General features: G+C 40.5%; 1 protein-coding gene and 2 long non-coding RNA genes across 3 annotated transcripts; 2 read left to right on the forward strand and 1 right to left on the reverse strand.

Moving 5' to 3' along the window:
• Nucleotides 1-9,963: 9,963 nt before the first annotated feature.
• LOC117454103 (uncharacterized) lies at nt 9,964-12,516 on the forward strand. The gene is made up of 3 exons (XM_034093196.2): nt 9,964-10,713; nt 11,322-11,457; nt 11,667-12,516. The coding sequence occupies exons 1-3, from the start codon at nt 10,523-10,525 to the stop codon at nt 12,417-12,419; spliced, it is 1,080 nt and encodes a 359-aa protein (XP_033949087.1). The 5' UTR covers nt 9,964-10,522; the 3' UTR covers nt 12,420-12,516.
• Nucleotides 12,517-12,727: 211 nt separating this feature from the next.
• LOC139434572 (uncharacterized) lies at nt 12,728-13,202 on the reverse strand. The gene is made up of 3 exons (XR_011643893.1): nt 13,136-13,202; nt 12,972-13,047; nt 12,728-12,867 (listed from the first exon to the last, which is right to left on the reverse strand). It is a non-coding gene; the product is annotated as an uncharacterized lncRNA (long non-coding RNA).
• Nucleotides 13,203-15,358: 2,156 nt separating this feature from the next.
• LOC139434573 (uncharacterized) lies at nt 15,359-15,839 on the forward strand. The gene is made up of 2 exons (XR_011643894.1): nt 15,359-15,595; nt 15,708-15,839. It is a non-coding gene; the product is annotated as an uncharacterized lncRNA (long non-coding RNA).
• The last annotated feature ends 3,159 nt before the right edge of the window (nt 15,840-18,998 follow it).

The following is an 18,998-nucleotide window of genomic DNA, read 5'->3' on the forward strand; positions in this document are numbered from 1 at the left end:
TGATTGACAGCTGATAGGAATAATATGATTGTTAATAGTATCATATTCATTCAGACAAACATCGATGAGACAGTTAATTAATGTATTTATTGCAGCAGTCTGCATAGATTTGGTTCCCCTGCTGGTCTAAGAGTGAGACAAACTCATTCAGTTATTGTTCAGTTAAAATTCATTAAATTACGTCTGCCACCTTATATGTAAGGCTTTACTGATGTGCCACAATAATATCACCTATGTGATTGAGTTAAAATATTAATATTGTGGCTTTCCAAGTTAACATTGATTGTAGGGGTGTAACGGTTCACAAACATTTCGGTTCGGTACGTACCTCGTTTTTAGGTCACGGTTCGGTTCAGTACGTTTTCGGTACAGCAGAAAAAATTATCACAAAACATTACATATTTTTTTTAAATTATTATTAAACTGTGACTAATGTATTCAAATAAATACAAAATGTAATAAAATAAACATTAAGGTGCAGCATTTCGATGAACTGAAATAATCTGTATTTGAACTGTACTACCTAAGCAGCCAGCTTGACATTAGGACTTGCTTGTCATTGTATTTTCATGTTGTTTAAAGAAAGATGAACTTGTCCACATTGCTTGCTGAAATGGCAGATCTGCTGGCACTAACAATGTCTCCTGCTGTGGAGAACACCCTCTCTAGGGACAGTGGCAGCAGATACAGCCAGGTAGCGCTTTGCTAACATGGCAACATAAGGATATTTGGCGTTTGTAATAGCTTTGGCTCGGTCTGAACTTTCTGCGAGTGGTGGAGGCTTACATGCTAGTGGGAGTTGGGTTTGCACTTCAGTCTTTTTTCTTTTGGTACCGGTGATATTCACATTCGGGTGATGCCTTTTCAAATGAGTGTGATGTATTGCCAGCCGCGTAACCAATGTTAGTTGAACAATGCCGACAAACAGCTTTGGTTCGGTCCACCTGTCTTTGTCCGTCATCCTTGTACGTAACTGCGAAACCAAAATGTTCCCAAACCGGAGACTTCAATGATGCTGGAGGATTTTCAGCTCAACTTTATCTGCATTCGCCATTTCGACAGTTCCTCAAATTACTGACTACATTTGAACGCATCCCTGTGACCAGCTCTCATAGTATGCCTCTCGTCCAATGAAATGACTTGGTCGCTCTATGATATATACCTGAGATTACTTCCAGAACGTTGTTCATGTTCTCAATTTTTTACGTTTAACGCTATATTCGTTTGGTACACACGTGTACCGAACCGAAGGGCCCGTACCGAATAATTTCAGTACGTGTACCGTTACACCCCTAATTGATTGATATGATTGCGATTTAAATCAGCATATACTTCTGTCAGGGGATGCCACCCCTCAAAATCTCCTGCCACCCTCTTGCCCCCCCATGAATATTTGTCTAGATCCGCCCCTGCAGAAAAGTAAAAGACACCAGGTCACAATGTACCACTTTTGCCACTTTACTGTCAACAGTTTGGGAGACTGAGCTTTTAGTTACTGAAACCAAAACAGACATATTATAATTGGCCGTGTGTCTTTCCCACCAGAATGTGCTTATTCAGAAATCACACTTTGTGTGAGCTTGCTGGTACATCTGTCCATCCTCTTCGCTGATCATTGTTATATCATCACTCTGAGTCTTAGATAATATCAACGAAGCAAAATAACTGCTGACGTCCGTTAAGTTCTGCTGCCAGCATTAGACCATTAAAACAGCATCAATCACCCAAAAGCAGTTTTATAACAGCTATTGAAGAGTTCACACGTAACGGTTTTATGATATGTTTGGCATTTCACAATCTCACCTTTGCCTTGATGTCTTTTTTAATATGTAAGTCAAGCCTTGGTCGTCAAATTAGGGGTTGTAAAATAATATTTGGAATATGTATCCCATCATTTATTCAACTTGAGCCTTTACATTTTCTATAAGACACAATGAGATTCTAGTTCAATATCACAACAATGTGGAAGTTGGTGGTATTTATCAGTGATTGGTTTCAAAGATACAGAAAGCTGCCTTTGATTTGTCCCTGAAAAGCTGATAAGAGAAAAGGTTAACATCATTCACCTTTCCTGCAATGTTATCTAATAAAATGCATCTACGCTGATATAATTCCAGCAATTTACTTCCCTGAGTTGTTTGATATTAATTACTCTGTTAATGAGCAATAAACGTGAGCAAAAACAGAGGCAAACTGTTTGGATAGAGCTTATAGGTTGAATTTAAATGTGCCTATTGTTGACATAAAGAACTAGAGCAAAACTGCCTCATGAAATATTTTATTTAATAGTTGGTAGTCAATATGTCAGCTTTTCAGTGCTGTTACATCGCAAGTCAGAGGCATTGACCCTGTACTGTAATAACCTCACAGCTGTAAAACCACACACTCGTACCAGCATAGTTATTATAATTGAGTGATATGTAATTATATGAGTGATTTAAAGCTCTAATGTGATCACTCATCCGTGAACCTGCATTAAAAGGCGAACCAGACATTGGTCTGTGATAGTTTTTTTTACTGGAGAGTACTCAGTTACACCAGCATAAGCCAAAGCACCAAAAAAAATCATTGCTTTCACTTCTATTGCCGTGGAGCAAACTGGCAGTGAGGAGTGGACTGGGACTCTTTCGTCATCCGCACTCATCCCACACTGAGGCTGCGGCCACACGAGGACGAAAACGGTCGTTTGCGTTACTGTTTAGTGTCATATAGACCGTTCGGCCACACGAGGACGACCGAATACGGCACTAAACGACTGAGGAAACGATAACGGGTCCCAAGGTGGATAGAACGGCATACGCAACGCTCTGGGGGGTCCAACGGCTCCGTGTGTACGCCCTATACGATCATTTTCTGATAATGATGAGGCAATAGCCCCGCCTCTCCCCAACTCTGCTGCTCACCCCCGCGTCAAAGTAAACTGCACACTGAATTCAGATTATTTATCTTTCTCTCGATATGGACATAAACGCGAGTGAAGTCTAATCTGACAGGACGGAGACACGCAGCTCTGCTCACCTGCAGCTCCTCCCGCTGCAGCAAAACACACACTTCAAGTCAGATCATCACCCTTAGCTATTTTAATTACCTCTCAAACTACCTACACTAGTTATAAATATGTTTATTTTGACTGTCGGCCGGGTCACTCATTACTGGATCAGCTGCTGCATGAGACAGACACTGACGCTGTGAGACAGACACTGACGCTGTCAGTAGAGTGTATTTTATTATTATAATATATAGAGTCGTTATTCATTTGTTTTAAAGCTCAACAAATAACAAAGAAGGCCTTTGACCGGCACTTTTATAATTTTGTCCGGAAGATTTAAACTTTAATACACGTTGACTGGCGAAAAACTCTGCCCGGTTCCCTCGGCCCCCACCGCGGAGAATAAACAGAAGGGCAACCATGACAACCATGCTTCTTCGCTGCTTTTGTGGAGGAAGTTACAGCGCCACGTACAGGCTCCTGCATGTACTGCAGCTTCTCCAGCGGTTGGAGCTAAACGGAGCGGTCTCGTGTGGACAGACACTATCCGGATAACTATTGCATGTGGACGGAAGCTTGTTTGCGATTGCGTTTGCGTTAATCCTATGCGTTTAGCCGTTTTCGTCCTCGTGTGGCCGCAGCATGAGATGAAAGGGAGTGTAACACTGTCAGATCAAATTAAGTGTGATTTCATACCTTTCATACTCTGTTCCCCACAGTATTTGGCTAATCCCTTCCCTACAATTTAACTGGAATCATTTGAGGCGATTTGGAATAAGCAAATGTCAATCAGCAAGAATAAAGTACGTCATATGGAAATTATATAGAGGAAATAGTCACAGTACAGGCAGTCTTTTTCCCTTCCTGTTGTTTCCACTAGATGCTTAAGGGATGAGGCATTTAGATATGATCGACTCTCAGGAGTGGAAAATGAGGTCGAGAGATCAAGCATAAAAAAGGAAGTTTTCCCAGTGGAGCACGGCTCTAATTTCGACTTATTCTAAACTTGGACACTTCAGCAGCCATGCTTGTTTCTCTTGGCTTGAGAATAGTTTAGCAAAGAAGTCAAGTTACCTCATGCTCTGAATCTTTATTAACCATGAAACCAGTGTGTCGCTTTTCTTTCATGGATTTCCTTACTGATACAGTCACAATTAATTCATAGCAAATGTAGTTTTAAAATAAATGTAGTATTCAACAGCACTTGTTTGTCAACAATTTGGCAACGCAACCTTCCTGAACTTCACCTTCAGCTTCGTCAAATTTATAATCTCCCCCTGTTTTTATTGTTGTGTATACAGGTTCTTTTCTAATAAGACAGGCGTCTGACTTTTTTCAAGATCTCTCTAGAATCAGTTTTCGAGATGGGCTTTAAAGCTCAAGGCTGGCTTTTTTCTGTGTTTCACATCAGAAGTGTCAAAAGAATAATTCATGACAACTGATGATTAGCAATGAATATTTTACCGCCTGCCACTTGAATACATAAAATGTAAACAAACTGAAAAAAGGCAGTCCTGTGAGATGTAGGTATCCAACACTAATGCTCACATCCACTCAAGAATAAATGGATGAAAATGAAATCACAAAGAAAAAAAAAACCTGAACATATATACATGAATCATTACCCAGTGTGCTCAGATCTTATGGAACGAGAAGATTTCCATTGTCTTTCTTCTTTATCTACCAAGGATTTAAAACTGTTGGGTAGTATTTACTGGATGGTTAATGGATATTGTTAGTGAATTCTAGAGCCCTGAAGGCAGGAGAGACTGAAAAGAGTCAAGGGAAGCTTATAAAAGTTAACAGCATTTAATTACACAAAAGATGCGGTGGTGTACAACATAAAATGTGGAGTGGAGGCGGCTCTCCCCATGCGTCCGGTCAGTCCGGGTCAGCCGGAGGAAGAGGTCAATCTTTTGCTTGCTCTTCCTGTTGTCATCTGAGGTCTTCTCCTATTGGCCGACGTCGTCGGGGGCGGGTCCAATGCAATTCCTGCCTTGTTGTATTGTTAAATTACATCATTCTGGTGTCTGTGGTTATTTAAACATTCCCTAATAAACGTTATTCAGCGGCAATACATGAGTGCTAACCCCAGTGTGCTCTGTGTACAACACCACATGTCATTTCACCGTTGATTCATGGTTTGAACATGCAGCATTTCGCCACATGCTAATGCTAACCGGAAGTGAAGTTAATAGTTAGTGAACTTCAGGTTTTTCAGAATAAAACTGATTTAAATTAAATAGTGTATTTAATTCAAATTGCGCCATATCAACATTGATTTTAATTTCTAACAATATATAAATGATAAAGGTTTGAGTGCCTTTGGAGATTGGATGAGGACGTGACAGGCAGATAAATGCTGACCATGAATTTCTGAAATGTTTTTCTAGTCTGGTTCATTTCGGTGGACAACTTGACATATGACACATAGGCCCTTTATCATTTCTCCAACTCCCCTCCTCGACTCTTATCCTCAAGACTTAGTCCCGCCCACAGGAGATGCGAGCGGAGGAGCCGAGGAGAGAGGAGGGGAAGCAGCAGGCGGTTAGAGAAATGAGAACTCCTCTCCTCTGAGCGGTCATTTTAAAGAGACGTCCATTAATGATGACAAGAGGCACAGCAGCCCTCTGTCTGATAGACAGATGTGTTCATGATGACTTATATATTTACTTTGATTCATTGACAGTGCGGTATAATGAGACAATAACAGGCTACAGATGCGGACACACACACTTCCCTGTATCTTATATAATCACTCCATTGAGAGCAATAGGAGTGAAAAAACACAAGAATAGATTTAGAAAATAAACTGATTAGCTTCCTTTTTGAAGGTAAGGATCCTCAAAGATTTCTTTCTCTGGAATGGCCTCATTAATGAAACATGTGTTTTTGCAATGAGGGTCTATTAATATCAGTCAATCTCATGTCTTCATAGATTTATCCTGAGTCTTTTGAAATGTCATTTTTATTATATTATACACCAAGAAGTTCACCCAGATTTTTCCCAGAACTGTCGTAGTCAAAACCAATACTATTAGTTGAAATCAGTCCTATTCCATACCAAGGTAGAAAACAGAAAAACAAATATATGATTTGAAAGAAATGCTTTGGTAATTTCATTTTTGTAGTATAAGCTGTTTTACATTGCTGTGAAAACATATATTTTAAACATCTTTATTTTCAGTATGATCTACTTTACCATGACTTTTTCATGACATATACACTATCACTTGTTGTTACATCATCATTTTTTCGTCAATTCTCAATAAAAATATTGAATCATATATTTACATTTTAAATGTTTGCATTTTTATTGTTTGCGGTAACACGTAAAAGAAAAACACTAGGGTCAAATCAAACCCATATCAATGTTACAGGGCTGACGCATACTAAAACATTAACATTCACACCTAAGGACAATTTCACATCACTAATTGTTTCTTTTTGCATAATCATTATATAGCGGGAGTAAACCGGAGTTCCCGGAGAAAACCCATATCAATGTTACAGGGCTGACACATACTAAAACATTAACATTCACACCTAAGGACAATTTCATATCACCAATTGTTTTTTTTGCATAATCATTATATAGCGGGAGAAAACCGGAGTTCCGGAAAAACCCATATCAATGTTACAGGGCTGACACATACTAAAACATTAACATTCACACCTAAGGACAATTTCATATCACCAATTGTTTTTTTTGCATAATCATTATATAGCGGGAGAAAACCGGAGTTCCGGAAAAACCCATATCAATGTTACAGGGCTGACACATACTAAAACATTAACATTCACACCTAAGGACAATTTCATATCACCAATTGTTTTTTTTGCATAATCATTATATAGCGGGAGAAAACCGGAGTTCCGGAAAAACCCATATCAATGTTACAGGGCTGACACATACTAAAACATTAACATTCACACCTAAGGACAATTTCATATCACCAATTGTTTTTTTTGCATAATCATTATATAGCGGGAGAAAACCGGAGTTCCGGAAAAACCCATATCAATGTTACAGGGCTGACACATACTAAAACATTAACATTCACACCTAAGGACAATTTCACATCACCAATTCATGTTTTTTTGCATAATCATTAAATAGCGGGAGTAAACCGGAGTTCCCGGAGAAAACCCTGGTTGCACAGGCTGAAGTGTTTGAAGGTCCTGTGGTCATCCTGCACGCTTGGTGGTTGTTTCTGAAGACTGCTGGTTTTATGTGACCCCAATATCAGTCTCACCATTCTCAGATGGGTCGCTGAGAGGATCACACATTGCATCTGAAAGATCCAGGGTGCAGATGCCCATCATCTCAAAGGCCTCTGATGCATGAGGGTTGGAATACATGTTATCTTCTCGGTGAACCATTGTTACAAAGCTGTGTTCTAGGGCTTGTCCGGGCGTAATCCTAGTCTGACCATCCAGATTGAACAACGCATTTAAGAGGTCTGCGAATGCCATTTTGTCTTCACGCATAACCTCTGACAATGTAATCTTGTCTTCAGACGTATCATAGTCATGTTCCTCTGGCTTCTCCATTACTGCACCTGTCAAATCTTTAACATCATCAAAATACCAACTTGGACATTCTGGCAGGACACCAGACTCCATCTTGAACTGAGATGGCGTCCTAAACTCCCATCCTGGAGTCAAGCCCCTTCCCTTGATAAAATAATGCCACGTGTTTATCCCAGCATCTAGCAGGTGTTTTTTTGGCTGACCAAGGAGCTGGCAAATAGCTCTCATCTGGTCGTATGTAGATTCTCCAGGGAAAAAGTTGGTTTTAAAATACATTTCTGCCAGGAGACATCCCAGTGACCACATGTCGATGGCTTCAGTTATAGGGAGACCCAAGGTCACCTCTGGAGCTCTATAAGAAATAGGTTGCAATTCCATACCAACCTCTGCTTCGGAAGCTGGGAGGGCCAAACCAAAGTCAATTAATTTAATCCTGAAGGGCTGAGACTTGTGGTTAACAAGCATGACATTGTCCGGTTTCAGGTCTGTATGAATAATGCCAATTCCCTTCAGGGCTTCAAAAGCTACAAGTAGCTGTTGTGTGACAGAGCGGATTTCGTTCAGGGAAAATGTTTCCTGCATCTGCTCATAAAGGTCCCAAATGCTCATGTCCAGCATTTCAAAGGCTAGGCAATACTTGTCTTGGAACATGAAATCATCCAGGAATCTCACTAAGTTATTCTTATCTGGGTCAAGTCCCTTGATTTTTTGAAGCATTCTCACTTCCTTATTTGCATCTCTTCCGTCTTCGAGGATCTTGATTGCCGTAATTTCAGATGTTTTCAAATTAACACACTTGGCAACTTTTCCAAAACACCCTTCTCCTATAAAGTCCAATAAAATGAAGCGTGTGGAACTGCTGTAAAGTATTGTGGGAGGTTGTGCCTGAAGTGGTGCGGGTGCTGACTCGTCGTTATGGGGTTCAGGATTGCAGGGGTCTGCCTGAGAGGTTGTGTCATTGGTAGGTCTCTCAGTGTTTGAATTGGCAGCACATCGGGAACTCTCAGGGGGTGAGTCACCGTCAGTTGCCTTCATGTCAGTTTCAGGGTCGCTGAGAGGATCACACATTGCATCTGAAAGATCCATGGTGCAGATGTCCATCATCTCAAAGGCCTCTGATGCATGAGGGTTGGAATACATGTTATCTTCTAGGTGAACCATTGTTACAAAGCTGTGTTCTAGGGCTTGTCCGGGCGTAATCCTAGTCTGACCATCCAGATTGAACAACGCATTTAAGAGGTCTGCGAATGCCATTTTGTCTTCACGCATAACCTCTGACAATGTAATCTTGTCTTCAGACGTATCATAGTCATGTTCCTCTGGCTTCTCCATTACTGCACTTGTCAAATCTTTAACATCATCAAAATACCAACTTGGACATTCTGGCAGGACACCAGACTCCATCTTGAACTGAGATGGCGTCCTAAACTCCCATCCTGGAGTCAAGCCCCTTCCCTTGATAAAATAATGCCACGTGTTTATCCCAGCATCTAGCAGGTGTTTTTTTGGCTGACCAAGGAGCTGGCAAATAGCTCTCATCTGGTCGTATGTAGATTCTCCAGGGAAAAAGTTGGTTTTAAAATACATTTCTGCCAGGAGACATCCCAGTGACCACATGTCGATGGCTTCAGTTATAGGGAGACCCAAGGTCACCTCTGGAGCTCTATAAGAAATAGGTTGCAATTCCATACCAACCTCTGCTTCGGAAGCTGGGAGGGCCAAACCAAAGTCAATTAATTTAATCCTGAAGGGCTGAGACTTGTGGTTAACAAGCATGACATTGTCCGGTTTCAGGTCTGTATGAATAATGCCAATTCCCTTCAGGGCTTCAAAAGCTACAAGTAGCTGTTGTGTGACAGAGCGGATTTCGTTCAGGGAAAATGTTTCCTGCATCTGCTCATAAAGGTCCCAAATGCTCATGTCCAGCATTTCAAAGGCTAGGCAATACTTGTCTTGGAACATGAAATCATCCAGGAATCTCACTAAGTTATTCTTATCTGGGTCAAGTCCCTTGATTTTTTGAAGCATTCTCACTTCCTTATTTGCATCTCTTCCGTCTTCGAGAATCTTGATTGCCGTAGCTTCAGATGTTTTCAAATTAACACACTTGGCAACTTTTCCAAAAGACCCTTCTCCTACAAAGTCCAATACGATGTAGCGTGTGGAACTGCTGTGGAGTATTGTGAGATCAGGCCCAGCCTTATCTGATTTTGAGCAACTCATTTTTCCTGTAAGATGTCCCAGCAGAGCAGATTTAAAGTCCGACTGTCTTCTTCCAGAGGTTATAACATTATGAAAGTGTCGGAATCCCTGAGTTCTTATAAGGTTTGATGATGTCATCTTCAAAGCGAATGATGACATCATACAGTTCCAATGCCATAAAAGCCACAAGTTGATGATGTCACCGTAAGGATGTCATCATGCTTTGCTGATGTTGCATCATTCGAAATTTTAAATCGTTCACTAGGCTACATGCACTAGGGTCTGAGACGTACTTCCGCCTTAGCCGTAATACTGCTTGGGAGCTTCCGGTTTGCTTCCGGTCTGCGTAGCTGAGCTTCCACAAATGTTTTACTGTTTAAATCTATGGTTTAAATATGAGTCGACGGAAGATTTTCAAAACGGAGCATTTGCAAAGACAAGTAAAGAACTACTCCGAGCACTGCTGTGTCCCACTTTGTACGGCGTCAGCTAAAATTTAACGGGGTCCTAAGTTTCCATGGCTTTGCGACCGAACTCGAGCTGCGAAGACAGTGGCTGGTTAAAATACGACGCGATAACTTCACAATCTCCTCTCACTCCAAGGTCTGCAGTCGTCACTTCGCTACGGATCAACTAATAGAGCCAAAAACCCTTGATGGCCGTAGGAGGCTTGTGAAAGGTGCTGTACCAACTCTGTTTGAGTGGAATCACTTCACTGCTCAAACACCGCGGGCTCGTGTTTGGGAGAGAAGGGAGCGGCCCACTGAACCAGTCTCTCGGGAGGAGCAGGAAGAGCACATGGATGTCCGTGACCATGATTACTGCTCAGCCCCTGAACCAGCTTCACTGGACATGTCCTCTCAAGCTACAGAAGACAACTCCAAAACAGTGGAGGATCTGCAGAAGCAACTGCAGGAGTTAAGAGTCCAGCGAGAGTTTTGCTTACAGCGGTTTGCTGGCTCCGACGACAACATCCGATTCTATACCAGGTCATGTTTTGGCTAAATGCTATCCAAGTTTTTGAGATGGGTTAGCTTATAAAGAATCCTGTTTACCTGCCGTTTGACTGCTGACTATATGCATGCAGTGTTGGAATAAGTAAGCTACTCAACTTAACTGAAGTATAAGTACAAATACTATGGTTTGAAAATACTCCTGAACTGAACATGTAGAATCATAAATCATGTGTTTTTACAAGTAACTAGAAACTATGAAGGTTAACTAAATGTGGTGGAGTAAAACATACTAATACTAACAACATACTGATAATACTTTACTACAAGTGGAAATCTTCAAAACCTTACCAAAGTAAAAGTACATGTCAATATCCACTGCGTTTCTCCCAGTTGCACACTTAAGAATGAAGAGTAAAAGTAGTCATTCTGTGTAAAATGTTCCCTGTATGTTTTAGATTATTATTACTGCTGCTTTAATAGTTGTTACATGTTACTGCTGTATATTACTATACCTGCACCAAGTGCCTTCTTAATCAGTCTATTTGAATTGTAATGTATTACAGCAAACAAGAGGAAAGCATTAGCCCATGTGGTACAGTTAACGAGTCAATTAATGACTGACATGTGTCTTTTGTGTACAGATTCCCGAGCTATAACCACCTGATGGCCTTCTGGTTTTTGATTGAGCCTTCCATTTATAAAATGGTTTGTGTCACAAGAGCGATATCAGCTGCCAAGAGGAATGAAGAAGTGGTTACACACGCACGTCCATCAACGGTAGGCTACGTTTCTTTTAACACACACTCTAAACACAAACTGAAGGGAAAATGTTTCTCTGACATTTCATTGCTTTCGTGTAGGCTAAAAGGCTAAAGTACTCAATCCTTTTTTAATACATCAGAGAAGTAAAACAACTTAATGTTTTTCCCATGGTGTGCTACACTCATGACATTAATATAGTACCCTTTTTTGTTTTTATCTTCCAGAGACAGCTGCTTCAGCCAATTGACGAGTTCTTCATTTTTCTCTGCTTCCTGTCGGTGGGTTTGAAAGAAAGGGACCTTGCAAACCGCTTCAACGTACACCAGTCCACTGTGAGCCGCATCATTGCAACATGGACAAGTTTTCTTACAACTTTATTGGGGTCACAGTGCATCTGGCTTACACCTGCAGAAGTTCAAGCCCACCTCCCAGAGGCCTTCAAAGATTTCCCAGACACACAGGTGATCCTGGATTGCACAGAGCTGAGGTGTCAAACACCATCCTCACTCCTCCTCCAAAGTGAAATGTATTCTACATACAAATCTCACTGCACCATGAAAGCCCTGGTTGGCATAGCCCCACATGGCGCAGTGACATTTGTTTCCAGTCTGTATGGTGGTTCTGTCAGCGACAAGGAGATGTTCAAACAGTCTGGAATAGCTGCGTTGTTGACTGAAAACATGGCAGTGATGGTAGATAAGGGCTTCCTGATCAGCTATTGCTGCAAATGCAAAGTGTACTGCCCACCTTTTCTGTCTAAGCAGAAGCAAATGCCAGCCTATCAGGTGAGGGAGACACAGGCCATTGCCAGACTGAGGGTTCATGTGGAGCGTGTCATCAGGAGGATAAAAGAGAACAAACTTTTTGATGGCGTCATCCTCCTGTCCCATGCCTACAACATCAACCAACTGTTTGCAGTAGCATGTATGCTGTCAAACTATCAGAACAAAGCACTGGTCAAGAAATGGGTGAAATAAGACAAGATGATGACACCTGTGCAGGTAGCTGTGATTAAGCTGGGCGAGCACACCGTGTTGCCTGACACACACTAGTGTTTTGTTTGAATAAATGGTAAATAGCAAATTACAATGCGTTGATGATTTCTTACAAATGCAATGATTTACTATTCATTACAAAAAAATCACTTCACTTTATTGTCTTTTTAAATACAATTGTATATTTATTTACATATATGAAATGTGAACAAACAAACAATATAAACAATATATATCAATATATATCAAAAACAAAATATTAAAATCACATTTTGTTGTCATTCAGAACACATGATTGAGGGATTCAGGTCTCATGTTCATTGTGGTCACAAGCGGTCTGTCTTCAATGCTGAATGCTGAGTATGCCTCCGTAACTCTGAACAGGCAGGGATCTGGTAATGGCCCCACCATGCCTCTGTAGAATCCACTCCTGCAAAGACAATATAGCACATTAATGTGACAAAGGTTAGGAATACAGCACCAGAATTATGAATTTAAAAAACACAGGAAACACAATTTTCCAGCTAAAATTACCTTACTCCAGTCTGCACCATCCTATTTGGCACAGGCTTGGTGAAGACCATGGAGTTGATGGCCCTGGCTTCACACCCTTAAGGAAAAGACAATTACTGTTCGTTGAGTCACTTTAAAACAGAAACTCTGAAAGATTACAAGTATTTGAACCTCATTGAAATTACCATTGTTCGCGGCTTGTGCCATTGCTGTTCCGATTCAGTACAGCTATGCACAGGTGGCACAACTGACATGTACAGTTCAGTGTAATGTGCTGTTTGGAACAGCAATGCTACCGTGTGATTGCACAAAACAGTTCCTGCAACACAGGAGCACCGGTTGTGCGTGAGCACCACTGGTGATGAATCACGAAGCGTTATCTAAAAAAGAGAGAAGAAATACTAGTGATTAGTAACGTCACTTGTGGTAAATGAGCCAGGAGGTTATGAGTAGAATTATTGGTTATTTTTACTGACCCATTATCCTAGAAGAAGCATGTATTCCTGAATGCTTAGTGTTACCCTCTTACCCTACAATACCACAATGAACTTTCTTTGGAAACTAAGATGCCTTGAAAATTGTATTAAAGCAGTTTTGACTATATATTTGAACCCCCATACTTACACATCCATAATCAATGTAATAATATCTGACCAATCAGCTGTGATAAAGCAGTAGGACACTGTAGGACAAGTAGGACACTGTTGAGATTCCCTTAAGGTAAACTAATGTTTAGCTGAACTGAAACTCAATAAACAGGGGGGAACACAGTGGCAATGTTGCCTGCCTACACTCAAACTGTGTGCTGTCTCGCTCTTCCTCATTGACCTGTAGCACAAGGCTCTCACGCTGACCTGCCCTGTCAGCCTGTCTTTATTGGACACTGAATGAAAAAAAACAGAGCAACAGCGTTAGATCTATACTCACGTCAAAACATCTATGGCAACATTGCTTTACAAAAGCCGATACCATTATGCAGTGTGGCTAACAACAAGACAACCTTGGCTAGGCTATAAGGCTATTAAACGATAGTATTTGTTAGCAAATGGCTAATGTTTTAAAGAATTAACACCAGAAACAGTACATAGCGTTACCCAGAGCCCTATAGTAGTCTACTATAGTAATAGTATAATAATAATAATAATAATAGTAGTTATACTATAGGGCTCTGGCGTTACCTAGCTTTTGACAGCTAACGTTAGCATAACCCGGAGCATAAGCTAGCTGGTTAGTACCTGTTACCTTCTTACCTTCATAGTTGTGTATATATGACGCAGCATATAATTTGAAGCCTTTATCGAGTTTGCTGGCTGGGGCTTTAGTCGTCCGGCAAATCCGATGAACATCCGACATTTTTAATTTCGGAAGCTCTTGTAGGCAGCGGGTGTAGAAGGTCGTCATTTTTCATCAACAGGAAATGCATCGGCCGCTCTGAGTAGAATGCGGAAGTGACTGTGCATGTAGCCTATTGTTTTTACTCCAAGCTTTTGGTTTTACCATTCATCTCTTTCACTGTGATGTTATCAATCACTAATTCTGATATCTGCTTGTTCGACTTCCTATGGCACTAGCAACTTATTAACCAATTAGCTTCATGACAGTCCATACTATAACGTTATGACTAGGGTTGGGAACCGAAACTCGGTTCCAGAGGAGAACCGATAAGAAAATGCCGGGTACCGGCCGGGTACATACAAAATACACAATTTCGGTTCTGCTTAACGGTTCCTAAACGCGGTAGACCCTGTATTCCACCGGGTCAGTCTGCACCGCGGCGCTACGGTGGCCCGGTGGAATACATAGCGGACTGGCCATCTGTGTGTTCTGGAGAATCACAGAACGGCCGGTCGTCAGCGGGCCGTTGACGGCCGGCTCGGTATGCTGACGGCCGGCACCGCCCTTAACGGCATCATGTTGCGCTGACAGGCGACAGAGGTCCACAGTTGCCCCGCAGCGAGGCTCCCTCGCCCTCCCGTATACAGTTCACAAGCTCAGTCACTTCATAACACCAAAGATGGGTCGCGGCAGAGCCATTTAATAGAAGAGTTACGACATCTCCGTTCACTCCAATGGACCACTTTTTTACAGCAATGGCGGATCGTGGAGCCTCTCAATCGTTCCCCGGAAGTTAGCGCCAAGGCTGGCAGAGCTGTGGAGTTGCTGCATAATACACCGTTCGTGACGGACTTTTAAAGGTAAGAAGAAGTTTAAAGATTTATATTGCGGATATTATCAGTACATCTGATTCAAATGAACATGTGTATTAAAGGATGTCAGTGGACTATCCCTAAATTAGTAGATTTAGGGAACGTTTACAGATAACAGATTAAGCTAGCATACCGAAGCAAGTTAGCAACACACGTTGAACAGCCTTTTAATTGTAAATTCCGTTCTCTCTATGTCATTTCGTCCAACATGTTGAATTAGAGAAGAGGGGCTTCTAAACGGGATTGTATGCGGGGGTGGAGGGAGTTAAATATTAGATAAATATAACTTTGGTGCGTGTAAGAGTGAGTGTTTTTAGCAGAGCCATATTGTGTCCTTGTGATTCTGTTGATTATTACCCGTCTGTATAATGTTGCAGCTCAGCTGATTCTGGATTGATGGCAAAGGGAGAGGGACTTAAGTGAGAGTGAAAACACAAGGTACGTTTAATACTACTGTTTTATATAAGTAAACACGTTATCTCCCCAAGGCAATAGGTGTGCTATATAGGTGTGTATAACCCTTTCTCCTGTCTGTTGCTCCCTCTCTCAGCACAAGAACCAGAGGGGGGTTCAATGGAGCCTGAATACCTGCACTGAGACCCTCACCCTGCACCCTGAGTCTCAACTCTGTGTTTTTCAAGCCTTTCCCTGTTTTTTTGTATTAAACAAAACATTAAGCTTTCCCAATGGTGTGGTTTTAGTTTTGTGAAAAAGTGCAAATGCAGTGTTTGTATATAAATCACATATTTTGTTGCTGTTGGTCGTGAAATTGCTCCTGCTGACTTGAGCCAGCCATTTTTTCCTCCGCTCTGTGTCAGTGGGGAAGCCGTACATTCGTACTCCTTTCTCTGAGAGATTTGAGCATCCCCAGGCAGCACAGCAAACCATGGTGGCGACTAGGAGGCAGCACAGCAAACCATGGTGGAGACTAGGAGGCAGCACAGCAAACCAGGACAACACGGAGGAAAAGGCACCGACAAACTGCATGATATGCTCTTCTATGTTTATTGAATTCCATGTATTTGCAATGGAAGTTCCTAAAGCAACACATTTAACATCATCATCATCATCATCATCATATCGGTCTCCTGTCCTTTCTGAAAGCCATAAAGACGACATTAGTCATTTAGATAACTTGTGTCCTCAGTTACCATGGGGATTACTGAAACTACCATGAATTTAAGAAAATGGTAGAAATTAATCTAATCTGAATTTTAAAGCATTACTTTAGATCCCCTCCCTCTAAATGTATCAATAAACATTATAAAGTGATGCTCCTGACTACCATACAAGTTTAAGAAGATAATATTGGTTTGAAAGAATTCAAAGCTATAAATAAACAGCAACAGGCTCTTTAACCAAGGCACTGTTAGTAACATGTAAACTAGTTGTTCACACTAATCCTAATATTATCACTTAATATTAGCAAATTCGATTTTATTTTTGAAAACATATTGATGTAAATACATACACATATCGATTTGTTGTATAAATATTGCAAATCAAAACCTTTATTCACTAATAATTAACAAAAATCGTAGTTCTATCTCCTGTTATCAATGCATTCACATTGCCCGCCATGAACTTCCGGGGAACGATCCCTCGTCTACATGAACCACGTGACGATAACCGTTTTTGGACTTCCGGTGTCGTAACTCTTCTATTAAATAGCTCTGGGTCGCGGTAAACGCTCTGAAGTGAGGCTCCACTACACTAAAAAAGAAAAAGACAAGGCACAGTGTAATGCCTGTTAATAGCTTGCCAAAGGCACAGCTCAGTTAAAATAAAGCACAGCTATTGTGCAATACATTTGTATTGCATGTATATTTTTTTATTTGTAAAATTGTCAGTTAAAGCTTAAAAGAGTAAAGATATTTTTGTTATCTAAAACGTTTGACCTCTTTCTTTTACAATCTTGGAATCGAAACGGGGTATCGATAAGAACCGGAATCGATAAGCAGAACCGGAATCGGAATCGATAAATTTCAAACGATACCCATCCCTAGTTATGACAAACTATACTGAATTTCATGATATGCCTATGACATTCTTTACTATGAAATTGTTATTGTGACATACAATGACAATTTGTATGACATCATATTACTTGTTACACTATATGGCTTTTTATATAAGATACTATGCTGTTGTGTTTTTTTTAATAAAATATTATACTATGAGGTTTTTTATAACAAACCATGCCCTTTTATGCCTTTGTACTTTAGTATGAAGTTTGCCATATGCTCTGACATTTTTTATGACATACTGATATACTGTATGGTTCGTCATATTATGGTATGCCATGAAAGAAACCTTATCAAATGAAAAAGCATATGTTAAGGAAAGTTTCACAACCTGCGATGCACGTCCACTGTCTAATGTTGCAGATCAGCCTTACATCTCTCTCTCATCACAACAAAACAAACACAAGATATGAACCGAGAATTTGGAAAAACGTTACACCGCACGAACATTATTTGATCTTGTACAAGGACTTAATTTATTCCATTATAGTACTTATACACATACTAGTGCGTATTTCAATTCATACTATTGCAATATTTACATTCATATTAATGCAAGTAAGTACTCAAGTAAGCACCATTACATGTATTCATTAATTTCACTAATATTCACACAGAAGAACCCATGTGTGTGCAATGACAATAAAGGCTTTCAGTTTTCTTCAAAAATGATGACATTTGTAATGGCCAAAATGTATAATTTAACACATATATTGGAGAGAAAACAACACAAATTGCTTTTCAGACAAACCAATGAAAAGAATAGACCTTTAAAATAAAAATGTTGAATTTCATCAACCAGGCTCCTGAGAGCCACTGACCTGCATGTAATATCTCCCGACTATAACACACCTGATTGGAATTACCTGCTCGTTATCAAGCAGCTGAAGCTTGTCAAGGTGTTTGATAACGAGCAGATCATTCATATCACGTTTGCTTCATGATCACAGTTTGTGTCCACTTTACAAGTATACAATAATTAGACAAGTGGTAAAATACAGCTGGCAAAATGGCTGCAAACCTCTCTGGCACATCACTGGCAGTTACATTTAAAAATATATATATATATATATCATGAGCTATATACACGCTAATTTCGACTATTTAGTAGTCTGGTGTCCAGAGAAATATTGCATACACTTTGTTTGTAGCATGAACTTGGGGAAACTGTCAAAAAGTTGATGTGTGTTCCAACATTTAACCACATTTAACTGCTGAACACACCATTAGGAGTGTTTATAACAGCAGACATTATAACTTGTGACAGTAGGAAAAGCACAGGTGTTAGGAACGATACTGACAATGCCCCTGCTTTGTTCACGTCGCAGTGAAAGTTGAGTCAAAGCAGCTAAGTTCAGCCTTCAATTGCATTATTCACAGTTGTGCATTTTTCTACTGTGACAAGTCAAAATGTCTGCTGGCCTATTTAAAAGTCACATTGGGTGTTTTGGCTTGGCTGTTAATTGAAAACACCTGATCATTGTCAGTGAAGTGTTTTAAGCTGTTGAAAGCTGTGCAGCTGCAGTTCTCCATCCTCCGTGATTCAGTCGAATTACTCTGAACGACAATAACATCAAATCATAAATGTGAAAGGAGTCGCTCATAGTGACAAACCTACACAGAATTATAAGCTGGATCTGCAGACTTTTTTAACTTATTGTTTAACTCTCCGCTCCTCAACTTAACTGTTTGTCCACAAACTAACAATCATTATGTGAACATAAACATCACTCCAAAATAAATTAAAATGTTGCTCTGAAACTGCGGGATGTGTAAATTAAAAACCTTGCTAACAATTTAGTCGTAACTTGTTTTCA

The sequence above is a fragment of the Pseudochaenichthys georgianus genome, chromosome 10, assembly GCF_902827115.2.
Source record: "Pseudochaenichthys georgianus chromosome 10, fPseGeo1.2, whole genome shotgun sequence".
Taxonomy (NCBI): Eukaryota; Metazoa; Chordata; class Actinopteri; order Perciformes; family Channichthyidae; genus Pseudochaenichthys; species Pseudochaenichthys georgianus.